This window comes from Trachypithecus francoisi, unplaced genomic scaffold (assembly GCF_009764315.1).
Source record: "Trachypithecus francoisi isolate TF-2019V2 unplaced genomic scaffold, Tfra_2.0 Lachesis_group0, whole genome shotgun sequence".
Taxonomy (NCBI): Eukaryota; Metazoa; Chordata; class Mammalia; order Primates; family Cercopithecidae; genus Trachypithecus; species Trachypithecus francoisi.
The window spans coordinates 162,381,730-162,401,273 of record NW_022681453.1 but is presented as its reverse complement, the minus strand read 5'-3'; the positions used below and the strand labels follow the sequence as shown (position 1 = coordinate 162,401,273).

The 19,544-nt window shown below is 40.4% G+C and overlaps 1 protein-coding gene across 1 annotated transcript in view; it reads right to left on the bottom strand.

Moving 5' to 3' along the window:
* The window catches only part of CPNE4 (copine 4), a 526,733-nt gene that overhangs the window by 203,020 nt on the left and 304,169 nt on the right, over window positions 1-19,544 (bottom strand). The window contains exon 3 of the mRNA XM_033212672.1: window positions 374-553. Within this exon, the coding sequence (XP_033068563.1) occupies window positions 374-553 (180 nt within the window). The remainder of the gene's footprint in view (window positions 1-373; window positions 554-19,544) is intronic.

Below are 19,544 nucleotides of genomic sequence, written 5' to 3'. Positions count from 1 at the left end.
CAGTTCTCACAGCTGAGTTGGAGATGGAAATTTATAATGGAACAGGATAAGGCTATAACAGACATGTGAACAGAGCATAGAGCCAGACACATAAGTGCTCAATAATAGTTGTTGAATAAATGAGTGACACAATGGGGGAATTCAGAAGAGAAAGTTCTGAATTTTTCAAAATAAGAAATCGTACAGACTTGCAGAACCATCTCTACATAAACATAATGGATATGACACCACCTGGGAAGTTGTAAACGCTACACGTTAAAGAAAATGCAATCAATAGGAAAAAGCAAGGATTAGATAAGGGAAGAAAGGAAAAGGGGGCAGGAAGAAAGGCCCTAGGATGGCAAGGAGGAGGAAGGGATGTCTGTTGACCCACCTGGCCAAGTGTGCACTCCATGCCACCAAGGAAATCGGCCTCCTTCAGTCCATTGTGGTTGCTGCTTATGTCATGGACTTCAAACCGCAGGCGCTGAACCTCCTCAAAGTAAAAGTCCACAGTAAACAGTTTTGAGTACACTGGGTTTATGCAGGTGCGAATCACCTCAGTCCTGTCAACCTGCAAGGAGAGAGAAAGAGAAAACCTATCAGAGATTAGGACTATTTTTATTATTACCTTTCAAGCAAATTCATCTCAGGGCACTTCCCTTCTTCCCAACCATAAATGTTCCCCACCAAGTCATCGGGGTGGGCAGTCCGAAAGTACAAAGTACAGGCAATACCTTCAGAGAATGAGATGAGTTTTAGGGAAGAAAATAATGTTAGACATGTAAATAACTTGAAGATTTAGAGCTCATTGTATGAGTTTGCATTATATAAAATTGTATCATTACATCATTGTGTCATTTTGTTGATGAGAAAATTGAGGTCCAGGGAATGGAAATGAGTGGGTGAGCATTATGCACAGTAAAAGCTTTTGAGTACACTGGGTTTATGCAGGTGCATAAATGATTGATTGATGCATTTCATGATTGATTCAACCTTGTCCTGCCTAATGTGCCTGAGGTCACATCTAGGCTCAGAAGGAAAGAAATCTGTAATTGATTAGTGATGTCTGATGGGCACAGTAATGGAGAAACTGCTATGTAGATGTCTCATTGTAGCCAACTCTACTCTGAGCTTCCTAATCCATGATTTCCAGTATAATGAAGTAGAAAAACCATGAGAATAGATAAGATGATAACTGCCTTTAGTCTCGAGTATGCCCTTTATTCAGTGTATAATAATGACCCATTCATTTCAATGCCCTGGGCCTCAGTTTTCTCATCAACAAAATGAAAATTAGATTAGAGGGTGAAAAGTTCCTTTCTGCTGTAACATTCCATGAGCTATGATTTCCTTTGTCTAAATAATCTGATTTCCTTTTGTCTTTTGTGATACTAGTTTTTCAGTTGTCCCCCTCTCTCAGATATTAACACATCTCTGCCACTTTCTGCACTATCCTGTGACATAGGAGGCTGATGTCTATGGATTGATTTTCCTGGCACCCTTTGACCTCTGGGTTCTGGCTAGAGTCAGCCAAATGGAGGACTTGGCAGAAGATCAGAGAATGGAAGAAGAGAGAGGTGCAGGCATGCCTCTATACACACACATTCTGCTAGCAGACTTCCTTCCGCACAGGGAGCTTTTGCTGGGATTTGGTAACATAGCACCTCTCTCTTGTCCCTTCACATTGAGGGGCAGTAATGGCTTCCTGTTGTTGCTATCTCCGATGTCTTGGATGCCTCACTTTCTTTGTTGGCTCTTTTAACCCTGCCCATTTCCCTGTAAAGAGTTTAGTCCTTTAGGTTAAACTGTCTGGGTATGCCATCTGTTTTCTGCTAGGATCCTTATTGCTAAGATTCTTTTCCTACATACTTGTCACAAGTGAAAATACACAAAACCATTTATATTTTGGGAAACTTTTAAAGACTAAGTTGTAGATAACCCAAGATTCTATAGCATCCCTGTACTGGAGATACCCATCCTTCCTATTTTACAAATCAACTGGAGCCTCTATGTACTGTCAGCTTTCAAACAGAAACATGGTTTATTGGATATTTTCTGACATTTGTTAGCATAAACTACGAAAAGCATTTATCTCACTTTCATATGAGTAAAGGAAAATAGTCTCTCAATAAAGGGAAAGCGGTTCTTAACTATATTATGCATGTCCATGTTGCCTAGCAAAGAAAATCTGATATTTGTTCTAGCCACCCCTGACATTCTTCAGTTCGGTGCTTTGTCTCCAGCCCTAGCCCTTCCTATGCAGGGATATATGTGAGAGAAAATTGTCCTTTAAGGAACACTACCTGCCATTATTGGTTGGATGTACAATCCGGGTTGCAAGGGGAAGAGTGTCATTCTCATTATGTCCCCATTCAATAAATAGGCACACAGAAAACCAATCTCCAGCCCATTGCTGATTAGAATTTTACAAGTTATTTTTCTGACCAAAGGTTATCTGACTGTTCCAGCTTCCCACGGAAGACCCAGCTTTATTTGGGCTAAATTATATATTCCTATATAATGTTCATTCAGAGGGTGATGGGACTGATTATACCACTGGCCAATTGTGCAGGTACAAGAATTTACTATATCAGCATAATTTTTTTTGTTATTGAGGGATAATAGTTTTGAATAATAGCAATTAGAGATCATAAACTGGTAGTCTGCAGGCATAAGCTGACTTGAAGGTATTTTATTTGTCCTACTTAAAGTATTTTACCTTCATTTTCCCACTTACTAAGGTGGCTGTTTTTACTACACTTCCTTTAGAAAAAAATTGGAATATCTGGCAACCTTGGGCCACATTTCTTCATGGCAACAATTAGAGACTGTCCCATTCAGACAAAGCATTTACTCTTTGCTTCTCACAGCAACTTTCAGGCCTTTCTCCCTCGTTGAACTTCTCTTCCTGGCCTCTAGAGGCATTTTTGCAATATCTGGTCCAAATTCATGGAATAATGAGCCATAGAAGATATTTAATTATATTTATGTTGTATCTTTTGATAGAGGATTTGGAAATAACCCCCAAGAAGTATGTTGTGGGTGGATTTGACATCCTCAAGACACAGAAAGGGCACCTTCTCTCCTTGTTGTTGGAAGAGAGTGCTGAGTAGGTTTAGATGATAGAAGACAGGTGATGGGAACTCAACCTTTGTTATTTTCATTTAACTGCCCCAAAGGGCACAAATAAATGATGTTCACCAATCCTGGTACTTTTCTTCTAACTGTTGATTGTCCAATGGCATGCCCTTATATATATAAAGTTCATGTTGGCATCAAGCCACACACCTCAGACACACTATACAAGGTAAGTTGCCAGCACTGAGTGGCTTGGTTTTTTGAGGGAAATGACAAGATGGAAAGACATGAAATGATAAACATTTGCATTAGCAAGACAGACAATTTCCAAGGATAATCAGAAAGCCAGTAAGAATCCTGAATATAACTGCTCAGGAAAAGCAGGAAAACGACAATAAGGGAAGTGCTTGCAATAATAAATGCATATTTGAAAGATGTTTTAAAATATTTTGCATTTCCACTTGTTATGGAAGATGCATTATTTTTTTCTGGTGGCTAAATCCAGGTTTCACAGGAGCAACAGGGCCTAGGATTGTTCGTTTCTCATTGAGAGGCATCAGGGTCAAAGCCATTGTTTCCAAAAGATCATTCACTTACTGGTGCTACCAGCTACATCCTAATCAACTGGTGGGGGTAGGGGGATGGAGGCTTTCTTTAAACTCAGATTCCCGTTCCCTAATCCCTAACGTCATTCTGATGTAGTGAGTATAGGATAGGACCCAGAAATCTCTATTTTTAAAAAAAGTGTTCTAGAGAGAATTCTGGTGTGTGAGCATCACTCTAGGGGAAATGAGGAGATGTAGGGTCTATCTCATGCTCTTGTGTGAGGTCAAGTTTTATTTTAATGTTGCTTACCCTCTGTTATCCAGTCTGCAAAAATGTGAGTGCTTATCTTCTCTCTTCCCTAGTCGTGATGACTGATATATTCACACTGCTTTATAGTTTACAGAACATGCTCACATCCATTTTTAAAATTTGATTCTTATAGCAATCATGTGATGTAGATGTATACTATTGTACAAATGAGAAAAGTCAAGGTTAAATATCAGCACAAGGTATTGAATGTCAGAGTGGGCACCTGAACTCATGCCTTCTGACCTCAAAGTCTGGACTACTTTCCTCAATTCATGAGCATCCTTACAAAGGAAAAAGGCAGCTAGATTATGGTGTGATGGTGAGAGACTCAACCATTGAATATTACATCTCATGAGAAGCTTTTAAAAATATCTAAAACATTTTTCAGTCTAACAATAAAGTCAGTAACAACTAACACTTTTGGATGGCCTGCTATCATGGTGCTCATTTAAAAAAAAAAAAACAGCATTATTGAGGCATAATTGGCATATAATAAACCACATCTATTTAAAGTATACAATTCAGTATGTTCTGACATGTGTATACTTGGAAAACATCACCGCAATCAAGAGAGTGAGCATATCCTGCACCCAAACTTTCCTCATACCCCTATGTATCCTCATCCTCTCAACCTTCCTTTCTTCCACTCCCAGGAAACTACCGATCTGCTTTCTGAGACCAATAGTCTAGTTTGTATTCTTCATAATATTATATAAATATATATTATAATATACAATCTGTGGTCTTTTTATGTCTTTATTCTTTCACATAATATAATTGAGATTTATTCATATGGTCCTATCAGTGGTTTATCCTTTTACTGCCCCCAGTCAATTACAGATGGTCATTTGAATTGTTTACAGTTTTTGGCTATTACATATAAAACTGCATGACATATTCATATACAAGCCTTTGTATGGGCATGTATTTCCTCTTCTTTTGAGTAAATATGTAGGAGTGAAAGAGACTTTTGTTTAACTTTTTAAGTTCTAGTAGGTGTGGAGTGGTCCCTCATTGTGGTTTTAATTTTCATTTTCCTAAAACTAATGATGTTGAGACTCTTTTCGCATGCTTACTTGCCACCTGTGTATCTTCTTTGATGAAGTAGCTTTTCAAATCTTTTGACAAGCACTCTCTTTTCATTCTTTTTTTTTTGAGACGGAGTCTCGCTCTGTCGCCCAGGCTGGAGTGCAGTGGCCGGATCTCAGCTCACTGCAAGCTCCGCCTCCCGGGTTTACGCCATTCTCCTGCCTCAGCCTCCCTAGTAGCTGGGACTACAGGCGCCCGCCACCACGCCCGGCTAGTTTTTTGTATTTTTTTTTAGTAGAGACGGGGTTTCACCGTGTTAGCCAGGATGGTCTCGATCTCCTGACCTCGTGATCCGCCCGTCTCGGCCTCCCAAAGTGCTGGGATTACAGGCTTGAGCCACCGCGCCCAGCCTCTTTTCATTCTTATAACACTTAGGTACTATTATTATCCCCTCTTACTGGGAGATAGAGAGACCCCCATAACTTTTCCAATTTTGCACAACTTGTAGGTAGCAGAGGCGGGATGTGAACCTATGTAGTTAAGCTCCAGAGCCTGTGTATTTAACCTCTATGCTATATAGTCAAGCAAATTTGAAGCATTTTTTTTCATAAACCTTGTTGTTCAAAGTAATGCATCAGCCAGACAACAAACATAAAATGTGGAACTGATAGGGAAAGTCAAAGATTGAGGCTGCAGTTGTGTCTCTGGAGATCTGATTTATCTACTGGACATATTTGAGATACAGTGGGAGCCCTGAACACTGCCCACAGAAATTGGATTGTGTGGCTGGGCGCAGTGGCTCACGCCTATAATTCCAGCACTTTGGGAGGTTGAGGCGGGCGGATCACGAGGTCAGGAGATGGAGACCATCTTCGCTAACATGGTGAAAACCTGTCTCTACTAAAAATACAAAAAAAAAAAAAAAAAAATTAGCTGGTCGTGGTGGTGGGTGCCCATAGTCCCAGCTACTCAGGAGGCTGAGGAAGGAGAATGGGGTGAACCCGGAAGGCAGAGCTTGCAGTGAGGCGAGATCACTCCATTACACTCCAGCCTGGGAAACAGAGCGACACTCCGTCTCAAAAGAAAAAAAAAAAAAAGATTGTGTGGGGGACAGTGTGTTATCAACAAACAGTTCAAGACTGTTTGTACAATGGCCATCTATTCTCTGGGACTTCCAAGGGCTGGAACTGCCACAGGCAAAGTTGCGGGAGAGGTGAGAGCTAAATCGTGTGATGCTATCAGCGCGAAGGAGGTGAAGGCAAAAGCCAAAATTATTGTCAGTCACTGAATGCTCTAAGGTTTCCTGGAGAAATTCAGGCCCTTATCATCCCAGGGGTAATAGGTCTTGGTAAAGAATGACATCATAGGCCAGAGAGAGACAAGAGGCCCTCAGGGCAGGCTTATAATTAGGTATTCCTTCAAACTGATATTCTTTAAATATTTTCGCAATATTTATTTAGTGAGGGTAGGGAGAAACTAATTTTCTCTGAATAAAGAATGGCTAATTTTCTTTATGTTTAAAAATAAAGGATTTATTACAGGCAATTTTTCAAACCACATAACTTCCAAGGAGACATATTAAACCACATAAAAGTTAGATAATAAAATGAATCACCAAGCCACCAGAAATAGCATTATTCAATTTCAGGATTTCAGCTGCTTGTGACTGCCGATTTTAAGTGACTGGCCTCAGAGTTAGTGACTTGCCCTGTAGCTGCAACAAACAGGTTGCAGGTCTCAAAATCACTCAACAGAGAGAGAGGTTGGTACTGATGAGAGACGGTTTTAATTTTTAATTTAAATGGATTTTCTACTTTGATAGGATTAAAACTCTAACAGTTTGCTGGTTGTGTAAAGAGTCTCATGTGGAAACTTGAATTGACTTGTGCCATTTCTTTGTGATATGTCTACATACTGAGGTTGCATCATTTCTGGCTGTCTGGCTGATCTGCCACACAGACTAGGGGTTCCTGCTCACTAGTTCCTAGGACTAAAAAAATGCCTGAGTCTTTGACAGGCTTTGTTTCTCCTTAACTCAACAACTTGGGTGGAAGTTGACTCCTGCCTAGTAAATTATTAAATTCCTTCTTGAAATGGATGGCAAATTAGGTATTAACCGACAGTGATGGGAACTTTTCTGCTCAGGCAGAAGGCACTTACATGTTATCTTCTTCAAGTTTTACCCTCATCAACTTTAAAACATACTTTTGTTTCACAGTTTGATATATTTGAAATTGGTGTGCATGTTTTAATTAATTACATGCCATTGTTTAATTGGAATATCTTTGAAATTGGAATGCTTGTTATAATTAATGATATACCGTTATTTAATTGGAATATCTCTGAAATTGGGATGCATGTTATAATTGATGATACACCATTGTTTAATTGGAATATCTTTGAAATTGGGATGCATATTATAATTGATCATATGTCATTGTATAATTGGAAACAATTTTTTTCTTTCCTAGGGATACATAAAAATAATGGTTCATTTTAACACCGATTTATCATTTTACAAATGATCCTATTAAATATATCATTCTAACTTTGCAAATGATAAAATAAAACTGTGCATCAGAAAAGTAGTGGCAAAAGTAAGACTCAAATCCAGTCTTTCTCACTCTAGAATATATGCTCTTTTTACTATATCATTTGTTGTAGGTTGAGTTTTGTCCCTCAAAATTCACATACCAGTATCTCAGATTGTGACTTCCTATGGAGATTGGATTATGGTAGAAGTAATTAACTTAGGATAAGGTCATACTGGAGTATGGTGGGCTCCTGATTTGATATGACAAATGTCCTCATAAAAATGGGAGATTTTGACACAGACATGAACACAGGGAGAATGCCATATGAACACAAAGGAAGAGAGCAGAGTGGTGCAATCTCATGTCCCTTGTCACAAGCCAAGAAATGCCAAAGATTTCCAGCAAAACTACCAAAAACCAGGAGAGGGGCATTAAGCAATTTCTTCCTGGTAACCCCAGAGAGAACCAGCTCTGTTGACATCCTGACATCTTGATCTTGGACTTCTACCCCCCAGAACTGTGAAGGAATACATTTCTGTTGTTTAAACCACCCAGTTTGTGTTACTTTGCTATGACAACCCTAGCAAACAAATATGCCATTCTATCTCTCTTAAGAAACATCCAGACTGGCAGCACCACTTAATGGATATATCTCCAAAAAAGCACTCTTTACCTATCAAGCAATAAAACTTTCAAACTCTCTAGATTAAATTGAACAAGTGATCTAGCATGACAAGTGTCTTTTTCTGACTCTTAATCCATTGAACCCTCCCTTCATTCTCCTGCCATGCACTTAACCTGGTTCTCAAGTAACAGGGCCTCTGGTGCATGCTGGGTTCCGTTTATGGATCCCCTGGGATGAACATGCTGGAGAACCTGGAGCTAGACATTCCTTTCACCAGTAGACACAGCCTGGTACTTATACTATTCAAAGCAGACAGCAGGGTTGCACCACCTTGCTCAGGAATGTGGCTCAGAAGTAAATGAAATGAGAATCCCCCTGTAGGCACCATCAGAGAGGTCTCAAGTGCTAATGTGTTCTGAGTCTTCCTCTTCCTTCGCTGGCCTCCTCAGTGCCTTCAAGCTGCTGGCTCCATCCACACAGAGCCTGAGCCAATCCTGCCTGGTTTGCCACACAAGCATAGATCTCAGCAGATACATCTTCCAGTGCCAAATGCCACATGTCCTCCCCAGCTGTTCTTTTTCCCCAGTGTGAGTGTCCAGTTTGTGAGGCTGTTTTCTGACTTCTCAGTTTGTATGCCTCATTGTCTTTTGCCCCAGTCCACTCAGCTTGAGGGACTTGTCACTGTCCTAGTGCTGTGTGATAGAACTTTCCATGATATTCTTCATGGTCCAAACTAGCCGCATGTAGGTATTCACCACTTGAAATGTGGCTAGTGGGACTGAAGAATGGAATTTTAAATTTAAATTTATTTTGTTTAAATTTAAATAGCCACATGTGGATAGCACCACACTAGCCTGTGCCAGCTCTATCTCCCTGTAGATTAGTGAAATCCTGTATAATATGCACACATTTAACTGGCCTGGAGATTCCCAGGTGATGTCAACATATATACTAGTAATTCTCAAACTTTTCAAGCATTGAAACCACTTGGGGATCTCCAAACCAATTAATTTGGAAACTGTGTGAGGCTGGCAGGGAACCAATACATCAGCAATTTAAAAATCTACCCAGGTGATTCCAATGCACTGTTAAGTTTTAGAACAAATAATACTATATTCCAACTGTTATGGCTCAGCTCCATAGTGGATGACAACCAGGAACCAGGGCTATTGTGTGATCTACTCTGAATACCACACCCCAACCTCTGGATCAGACTTTGTATGCTAATACTTTCCTGCTTCTTTGGAAGCTGCCATTTTGACTGCTGCTTATGTCACTACAGGACATAAGGACTGAATGAAAGAAATAACCACATTATGGGCAAAGTTGGTTTATTTGGATGTTTTATCCAATCAAGCACTCCATTAACTGGTACACTCCCTATTTGTGAAACAAGAGCTAGTGAATATGGTACCCATTCTCCTTTACATCTTACTTTACCAAGTGTTTCTGCTCTGCTATGTACCAGGAGACCAGCCCATATGTGGATTGTTTCATTCAGGTTTCTTGGCCCAGCTCACCTTCTTTCAGCCAATGGGAAGCACCAGTAGTAGACTAGAAGACAGAAGGAACCCATGGTGTACCCTTTGCCTACAGGCCCTCCTAGCTGCCCTTCCTGCAAATCTCCAGCTCTCCCTGGGTTCCAGTAACACTGCCACCTCTGCCTGCCCACCAAGTCCCTCTAATAGTAGCTTCTGACTATTGCTAGTCCCAGGACATCTCAGAGTCTCTTGCTGGTTCGTTTAACCTTGCCCACATACCTTGAAGCAGTCCCTTCATGAACATCTCTTTTTTTGCTGGAACTTTGATTGGTTCCTTAATGCTCTTAAAAATGTTTCAAGATATTACAGAACCCGGAAGAACTTCTAAATCTCAAGGGCAGGTGAAATTGTGTCCATTCTGATGGTTCCTTATTAATGAATTATGGGCTTTTAAAACTTTGAAAACTGGTAATCCATATGTGATTCTTGTGGTAATTTCCTGTTAGTGACAACACCATATTTCCCAACGTTATTCAACAATGGATCATAAGGAGCATTTACTGAGCAGTGGGTATGCACCAAGAATTATTTAAACCACTTTACATACCTTATTCCACTTAATCATCCCAACAACCATACATTATGACTTATTGTTTTACACATGAGGAAACCTAGAATCAAAAAGGTTAACTTGCCTAAGGTCACCCAGCTGTCGAGTGATGGAACTACTTGAGATTTCCCTTAAAGCTGTGTCCCGTGACATAGCACCTCTCTTGAAGAAGACAAATATATTCAGGTACCATCTGACCATAGCAATTTTTCAGTAGGGCCATTCTGAATGCTCAGTGCTCCAAACACCATCATATGGGCAACAAACCCTGAAAAGTCTCTTCAGTGTGACTGTTGAGTGTCCAGCACAGAGTTTTCTAATCTTCAAACTTTTTCTTCCTCCTCTTGTTATATTTTGCTCAAGTTACTTCCACTTAGCTAAAGCCCCTCTAGAATATCTCAGGAGAAATAAAAATGTTCCAGGCCAGAGGACAAGATATGATTCTATAACATAAAAGATGTTTTTCAGTCCTAAATCAACCGCCGTATATCCCCCTACTCCAGCTGTAAGCTGGCACATAAATATCAAGCAATCAGAAACTGCCTCACAAAATTCATGCCTGCCTGCTAAAAGCAGGCAGAGCCTGCCAAGATTGGGAGCAGGAAGGTGTTGGATTGCAGTCACTCGAAGTTGCAGTGACTGTCAGATCCTCAGTTTATAGAAGCTTGGAGTCTAATGCCACACAGGTGTAAAGCAATTTTCACTTCACTCAGATGTTGGTTATTAACAGGATGTTCCCACCATCTCATTTCTCTGTCACAGCTGTGGAGTCCTCCAGAGAGGTCATCCGAGGATGGAGAGACTTGGTTTTCTTATTAATTGATGTTTGAAAATAGTGAAGAGGGACTCATCTGCGGGATGCTGCATATGCCCCCCAGGTCTGACACGCTCAGAAGCCAGCAGATTGGGAAGGCGGTCTTGCTGAGGCCTGCCTCAACCCTCCTCACGATAGGTATTCCAAGGAAGGGTAAAGTGATGGGGGTTGCCCTGAAGCTTGGGATCAGCTTCCTTGGGTTCCAACTCCCCCTCCTTCACTAAGTCCTTTAGAATCATACATGTTTGTCCTGCTTATTAGTCAATTCCCAATTGACCAAATTGTGAATTAGTCCACTGATCCAAGTGGACCTTCTCCAAATGCCACTGGTTAGGGAGGAGCCCTTCACCCTTTGTCCACTGCTCTTTCCCATGGCACTCTGTTGTAAATCAGGAGGCGCTCACCCCTCCCTAACACTTTGCTCTTACCATGAAAAAGGTAGGATTGTAGATGTATGTTCTTGATAGCAGTAACCTTGGATCTTAAATTCTTAGAGTTCATTAAGGATAGGAATGGCAGTGGGTTTCATCCTGTCTCTCAATTCTGAGGGATTGGTGGAAATGTGGTGTTGGGAACGTATCTGAAGCTGTCTCTGAATTTAGTGAGAAGAATGATCACTTAGCAATGCCCGCCTTGAATATAGGAGGAGTAGGAGTATCTTCTGTGTCACGTGTATGTCATTCCTCATCTATTCCTGTGGTTTAATTTTTAGTACACGAAACTGAGGTCCATAGATATTAAAATGACACTCTCAGGTCAGGTGCAGTGGCTCACATCTGTAATCCCAGCACTTTGGGAGGCCGAGGCAGGCAGATCCCTTGAGCCCAGGAGTTCAAGACCAGCCTAGACAAATAGCAAGACCTTGTCTCTACTAGAAACACAATACAAAAAATTAGCCAGGCATAGTGGCACACTCTTGTAGTCCCTGCTACTCAGGAGACTGAGGTGGGAGAATCACCTGAGTCCAGGGAGTTGAGGCTGCAATGAGCCATGAACGCACTGTGGCACTCCAGCCTGGGCAACAGGAGTGAAACCCTGTCCCTCCCCTGTCCCTTTCCCTCAAATTGAGAGTGAAATTTGAGACACTTTCAAATTTCTGTAACTACTCTGGCAGTTGAGCTATGAATCCAGCCACATCACCTGACTCCTGGTACAGTTCTCATCTCACCACACCAAACTGCTTATTTTACAGCTTCCTGCACAGGGTGACTACAAGGTCTAGGGCCCAGTGCTTCAGCATCAAGGTTTAAACATAAACATACACATACACACATTCAGCCTTTCATTGTGGTTTTGTCACTAAGGCCTTAACCTCACAAATCTGAAACAAAATTCTAAAGAAACAGGTTCCTAAAAAAGCAACCCTGTGGAACTAGGCCGTGTCAGGAAATGAGTTAGCCCAGGAACGCTACTGCACAATCAGTCAGAGAGGACCTCACACCTCTCCAGACTGAGAGGGTGGGCTCACACAGCAGAGCATCATCATTAGACGTTACTGAATGTCCTCTCAATGGGATGATTAATACTTTAAAGCAGCATTTCCTGAAGTGTGTTTCATGAACACTAGCTCTACAGGTGGTTCCAGAAAATAAATTTTTCTGCAGTCAAATAAGGTTTGAGAACCCTTCCCACTGTACCCTTCCCTTAGAAACTCATCAAGCAGAACATATTTTAAAGGGTCTCAACGAGTTCTGTAGCAAATACATGTGTTAGGTTTCCTAATATTTTCCAAACGTATTTAGCCTTCTCTTTCTCTGTCATGAAATACATAAATATCCAACCAAAGATATTTTAAGAAGTTTGCATAGAAGTGTTAAGAAAATAGACATCTCTATTATATGTTTTAGAGGCATTTTCTCTGAGAGCAAAGAAATGAAAACACAAGTGGAACAAATTGACTTCATACTCCATACCTGGCAAAGTGCCAACAACATATTGCTTGTTCAGTGTTTATTACTATATTAAATTAATAAACAAATGAGACACCTATGAATGCATTTGGTATTTTGCACAATTTCCATAGGCCCTGCCTCTATTTTTCCCTGATATCTCTCTTGATCAACTTGTCTCCTCTACCTCCTCCTAAAATGTTAAGTTTCTATCTGAAGCCAAATCTAAATTACTACAAATTCTTATCACCATGAAACTAGCTCAGAATTTAGAGTGGCAGAGATAGCTGAGTTTCTTCACAGCCTGTGGCAGAGTTCAGTATGTGCCACACAGTATGTCCTCCTGCCTTCTCTCCACGGTTAAGTAAGGTCACACAGTTTTGTTCAGGCATGAGTCTCAGGTCCTGCCCAGTGACAAATCCAGGGTAGTGCCCATGTGGCAGAAACTAACTTCATACCTGGAATTGTTTTCCACAGTGGCCCAGTAACTGGCATCCACTCCTTCTGCCTCATTTTCATATATATCACTTTTTGTTTTACTAGTTTCTAAAAGACTTCCTCTTGAAACCAAAAAGTTTGCAACATTTTACTACAGTTGTTAATGTAAAAGTTGAAGCTGCTGACCCCATCTCTACTAAAAATACAAAACTTAGCTGGGCATGGTAGCCCACGCCTGTAGTCCCAGCTACTCGGGAGGCTGAGGCAGGAGAATGGCTTGAATCTGGGAGGTGGAGATTGAGCCGAGATCAAACCACTGCACTACAGGCTGGCTATAGAGCAAGGCTCCGTCTCAAAAAAAAAAAAAAAAAAGTTGAAGCTGCTTACACAAGGGTTGAGAGAAAGCATGGTGGGGTGGACACCCAGAGTTTAGGGATCACATTCTTTTACTTGAATCCTGACTGTCTGGGCCTTGTCTCTACCCTGCAATAGGCTGAGAACTAGAATGTTCTAGACTATCACAGATTATATCAACTCTTTTTCTACCCTAGAAGATTCAAGCTACTCCACACACCACAAAGCTCTCCAAATGCAGGTTTTTTTCTCCTATTTCTGTTTCTGACACATAAACAGGACTGGTAATCAGAAAACTAATCTCAATGAATCTTCAATTCGCTACCAACCACTTGGGTTGAATGAATCATTATGAAAATTACCCTAAGACCGTCATAAGATAATTTCTGTATTAGAAGAGCTAACAATCCTCCTCCTCTTCCTTTTTCTCCTTCCCATTCTAAAACTTCTACTTCCCCTGTCTTTAAGTATATTGAATGCCTCTTTTTATGAAGTATCGTGTCTTTTTTTTTTTTTTTTTTTTGAGAGGGAATCTCGCACTGTCACCTAGGCTGGAGTGCAGTGGCACGATCTCAGCTCATTGCAACCTCCACCTCCCAGATTCAAGTGATTCTCCTGCCTCAGCTCCTCGAGTAGCTGGGCTACAGGCGTGTGCCACCATGCCCGGCTAATTTTCGTATTTTTAGTAGAGATGGGGTTTCACCATGTTGGTCAGGATGATCTTGAGTGTCATGTCTCTTTTAGAGGCGTCTCCCACTAATACTCTGGCATCACTCTTACTCGCTTGTCATTAATTATGTTGATATAATGAAGGGGTGACATTGCTGGATCCTTCATAAGGTGAAAGAACTATTAGTGGTGGGGTCAAATCTTAAGTGGTGAAATTTCCCATCACATTACCATCATTAAAATGGTCAAGTGATTGATGTTTATTGCATGCCTACATTTTACAAGCACAGGGCTGGGCACTCTCAGGACCATAAGGAAGCAGCAAATCAACAATTGGTAGAGGGCTTCAAGAGTTTATCATGAGCTCTGTGCTAAGCCCCCGGTGTTCATTCTCTTTTTGAAGCTACGTAATAGCCCTTCTATGCTGGCCCCTTGCTCAACAGGTTAGAGGGCTCAGGAAATATAACCCAAGGTATATTGTTTTCTTGTGACAACATCAATTATTTCAGTGCTTAAACTTAGCCTCCTAGAGGACTTTAAAAAAAAATAGCAACCAAAACCTTCTTTTTAAAATGTCTTATTCATCTGAAGTAAATTGTTCCAAAATGATTCCAATTAGCAATTTTTACTGATTTCCGTGCATTTACTCATTTACCCAAGGAAGATTGAATGAGTGCATATGATTTTTTCAGCACTGGGCCCTAGGGATTCAGCATTAAGCTAGATACATCTCCATCTATCCTAAAGCATAGAGTCCAGTTTATAATAGATGTGTTACTCAAGGTATCATTCATTCTGCTGAGATCGTTGAGTGCACAGGATAGATATTCTGTGTGGCAGTGTTTATTGGCCACACTCTGTGGTGCCTTGTGGTGGAGACATTCCTGCCCCAGCTCAAAGAAAGACAGAAAATAAATTATCATAAGTAGAATCTTCATATATACAGTACGTGTGACAAATACAAGTGGCTCTTCATTGTGATAGTAAGAGTAGTTCTGCAATCCCATTATACACATCTTATCTGATCTGGCAGTTGTGCTGGGAGCTGAGCTGAATGTTTTTTGTATTTGTACAGCGAGACTTCAGGCTTTCAAGAATTAACAAGCGGGTGACCAAATGAAGTAAATTTTGGCTCCATAAAGGAATACTTTTCACATCATCAGAAAAACCCAAAGACACCAGGTAATGGGCATGAAGATGAAATTTAAGCAACAGATAGGGGAAGGGAGGGGGAATGAACTGATTTTTAAGATTTCTTCCAACCCTGAAATTCTAATTCTATACCTGGTTCTAAATATGCGGTTTTTGGTTTTGTGGGTTTTTTTGTTTGTTTGTTTTTTTCTGGCTTTGACAGCCAGAGACTGGATAGTTTTTAATTACCTAGGGGATATGTTTAGTGGTTATGGATTATCTATGGTTCATTTGCAATTCCTTGATTTTGCTTTATCAAATGTGAGGTCATTTTTCTTGATTCAATGCAAATGCATGAACACAAACAAAACACAATGTGTACATATTCATTGTGTATTTTTCTTTCTTTTTCTTCCTCTTCTTTTTTTTTTTTTTTCTTAAGATGGAGTTTTGCTCTCGTCACCCAGGCTAGAGTGCAGTGGCTCGATCTCAGTTCACTTCAAACTCCTCCCTGCGGGTTCAAGCGATTCTCCTGCCTCAGCCTCCCAAGTAGCTGGGATTACAGGTGCCCGCCACCACACCAGGCTAATTTTTGCATTTTTAGTAGAGACACGGTTTCACCATGTTAGCCAGGCTGCTTTTTATTTTCTGTATTTTTATACTTCAAAATCATGGAAACTTGCTGACCCTGGAGGGATCAGTCCTCTCAAGCCTAGCTAATTCTTGGAGATAGTAAAAGCTCACTTGCAGAGCCTTTTGTACACAAGCAAACCAGTCCAGAGCCCCTGCCTTTAACCACCTTTTTTAATTCAGTTTTTATACTCTGGGCCATTCCCCTGCCTTAATCACCAGGTACAGCTAGAGACAGTTCTTCTGCCTCAGAGGCTACTGAAATTAAACTGCCAATCCTACACCTGCCTACCCTCCCTTGCCACTTCTTGCTCACAGAGAAAAGGCTCTTGTGTACATTTTCCCCTTGCTCCCTCTGCCTTCTGACCAATGCCGCTGCTTCCCCCTGTGGCTGTGCCTCCTGTTTCTAAGGAACTGTGAGTATAAACATCTTTCAGGACAGTCATTTCTGTGTCTGCATGTCTTACCATACCTGATTAAAACAAATCCTGGGTAAACTTAAAACAATGTGACTATAGGAAAGAAGACAGTTTGGTAGAAAAGAAACAACTGACATGGAAATTTAAGGATTATTTTGTGGATTTAAATGACTTTTCCATGACCACTATGGCCAGTAAAGGAAAGAAGATGACATTTCTTGAACATCTACTATGTGCTATTGTACTTATACGCCACAAGCATCGCAAGGTAGATATAATCAGTATCTTTATAGTCGAGGAAACTGACACTTGAGGAAGTTTAGTAACTTGTCCAAGATCACACATTTTCCTCTTGGCAGTGCTAAACACAAAGCCAGGTTTTCTGCTCCAGGTTTTTATTTGTTTTATTTTATTTGCTCCCTCCACCCCATCATATCCCAGTTACCTCTCTCTATACCATATATGAATGTCAAAGCAACTTGCCCTAATTCTTTTTCAAGGCTAGTAAGCACAGAATGGGAAGAGATGCTTCCTATCTTTTACCCCCAGAACCAATTGGCTTCTTGAGACAATACATACACTAGACCTCATGGATGAAAGAAGCAAGTTTATAAAGGTAATATGGGTATGGGATATGGGATATCAGGCACTAAGGCTCAAACTATCACTGTGCCTTCACATGGAGCTGGCCTGTGACTGATAGAACTGGGTATTTCTTGGTCTTGTCTCAAGCAGGAACTTCTCACCTATGCATAAGGAAATGTCTGTGCTCAGCTGTCTTTATTGGCATGATCAAAGGCTTAATTCTCTAGACTGGCTCCCTAGGTCATCTTATACAATCTCATGCTTTTATATAAAATATATGAATGGATATCTCAGGCTCAGATGTCTCCCCTGAACATCTTTTGAGGCAGCTCAGACTTTACATGCCTACAGTGTTCCTAATAACTACCTCCCTCCTATGCCATTCTTCTAGATGCTCAAGCAAAAACCTTAGGGTCATACATACCAAATGCATCCTTTTCTCACATTTCCGTATCCAACCCACCACCAAATCCTGTTGTCTTACCTTTAAAATAGGTACCGAATCTCATTGCTTCTCACCTTCGCCACTGCTGCCACTTTATGCCAAGTCACTATTCTCTCTTCTCTTGGATTATTAGGATACTGTCTTAGCTAGTACTCCTTCTTCACCTCCCCTGTCCCCTTTAATCTAGTCTCAATGAAGAAGCTAGAGTAATCGTGTTAAAATTCAAGTTAGATGATACAATTTCTCTGCTTAAAACCTTCCAACAACTCCCCATTTCACTCAAACTTTTCATTGTAATCTTTAAAGTCTGATTCCCTGTCCACAAACACTCCTTTATTACCATTCTGATCTCATATACTACTACTCTACCCTTCACTCTGGCCTCTCTGCTATTCCTTTGAACATCCTAGGCATACTCTTATGTCAGGGCCTTTGCTTTTGCTGTCATCTCTGCCAGAATGCTCTTCCTGTAAATATCCTTTACAGGCTGAAACATGGCTGTTTCTCTTATTTCCTTCAGATCTGTACTTAAATGTCTTCTCATTGAAGCTTTTCCTTGTACCCTATCTATAACATTAATACCTCCCTCTAACACTTCATATTTCCATTTGCTGCTTTAATTTTTCTCTTTAGTATTTATTACTGTCTAACATAATGTAAATTCTACTGTTTTTCTGGTTCGCTGTTTGTTTATCCCAGCATAATGTAAAGTACATGACAATAGTATTTAAAATATTTAACAACTGATTCAGTAAAGGCATCATCCAAGCAGAGCAAATGCAGGCCTAGTCAGAATGGATGATTGTTGTAAACAACCAACATAGGTATACCAGTGTGAACTGACTACATATCAGGTCCACATTTATACCTAATGAGATAAAGCTAGTCAGTCTGAGAAGGTGCTGGGAAGGGACTCTAGAATAGAAGGGCCAATATGTTAATGGAATTCTCATAACAGTCTAGAATTAAAAATAATAAGCCATCTCGGAAAAACCTACTGATGGAATGGAATAGGGTGGGGTGAGGGTTGGGGGCAAGGTATTTCGAAGTTCTCATATGAGGTAAAAAGCAAAAGTCAGGGAAATAAGTTTTCTGAAAAATCTTGTGTTACTGAAACGGGACACAGAAAGCACCTTGGCACAGGGGAGAGTTGTTCTTTAATTATAATTATAATACTAGAGAAAGATTTGTCTGGCTAAGAAAGCAGGAAAGAGGTTTGGGGGACAATTTTGCCAAAACAGTTGTGGCAGATACAACTGTTCTCTCATTCTTCTTACTAGTGAGCCAGCTCCTACTGTAGAGGCTGAAAATGCCAGACGCTCACTATCTTGGCCTCCCCTGTAGCCAGAGCCTGCTCATGTAACCCCATTCCCATCCTGGCCAATGGAATTGGAGACTTCTGGAAACATATGTGTTCTTCCCCCATAAAAAGATATGTACACGAATGAACATATATGTATAAAATCAGAAGGAATAAGTAAATTTAGGAGGTGCTTCTTTAAAAAATGAAATAAAACAGACCAACAGGTAGCAGTCTGATTGTAGACAAAAGAGAAAGAATAATGACAGATTCAGGAAGGATTAAAATAATATCATATGTATTTCTTTTCCAATGGGAAATAATTTTTTAGCAAAATATAAATGACTCAAAGTTATCTAACAGGCAGTGGAAAACTTAAATAGACCAACAACTGTAGACTAGCCTGTGAAGGTGATTAGATCTACCATTGAAAAGAGCACTAGGACCAGATGGGTTCACAGCTGAGATTTATCTAACCTTTACAAAATAGGTAATTATGATGTAACTTCAACTGCTCCAGGCCACACAGAAAGCTAGACAGCTCACCAATTAAATTCATGGTACAAGCATACATTTAATACCAAAACCCAGTAAAGTAGAAAAATAGAAAAGTACAGACCAACCTCATTTAAGAACGTAAATGTGAAAATTCTAAATAAAACATTCTAAATAAAAG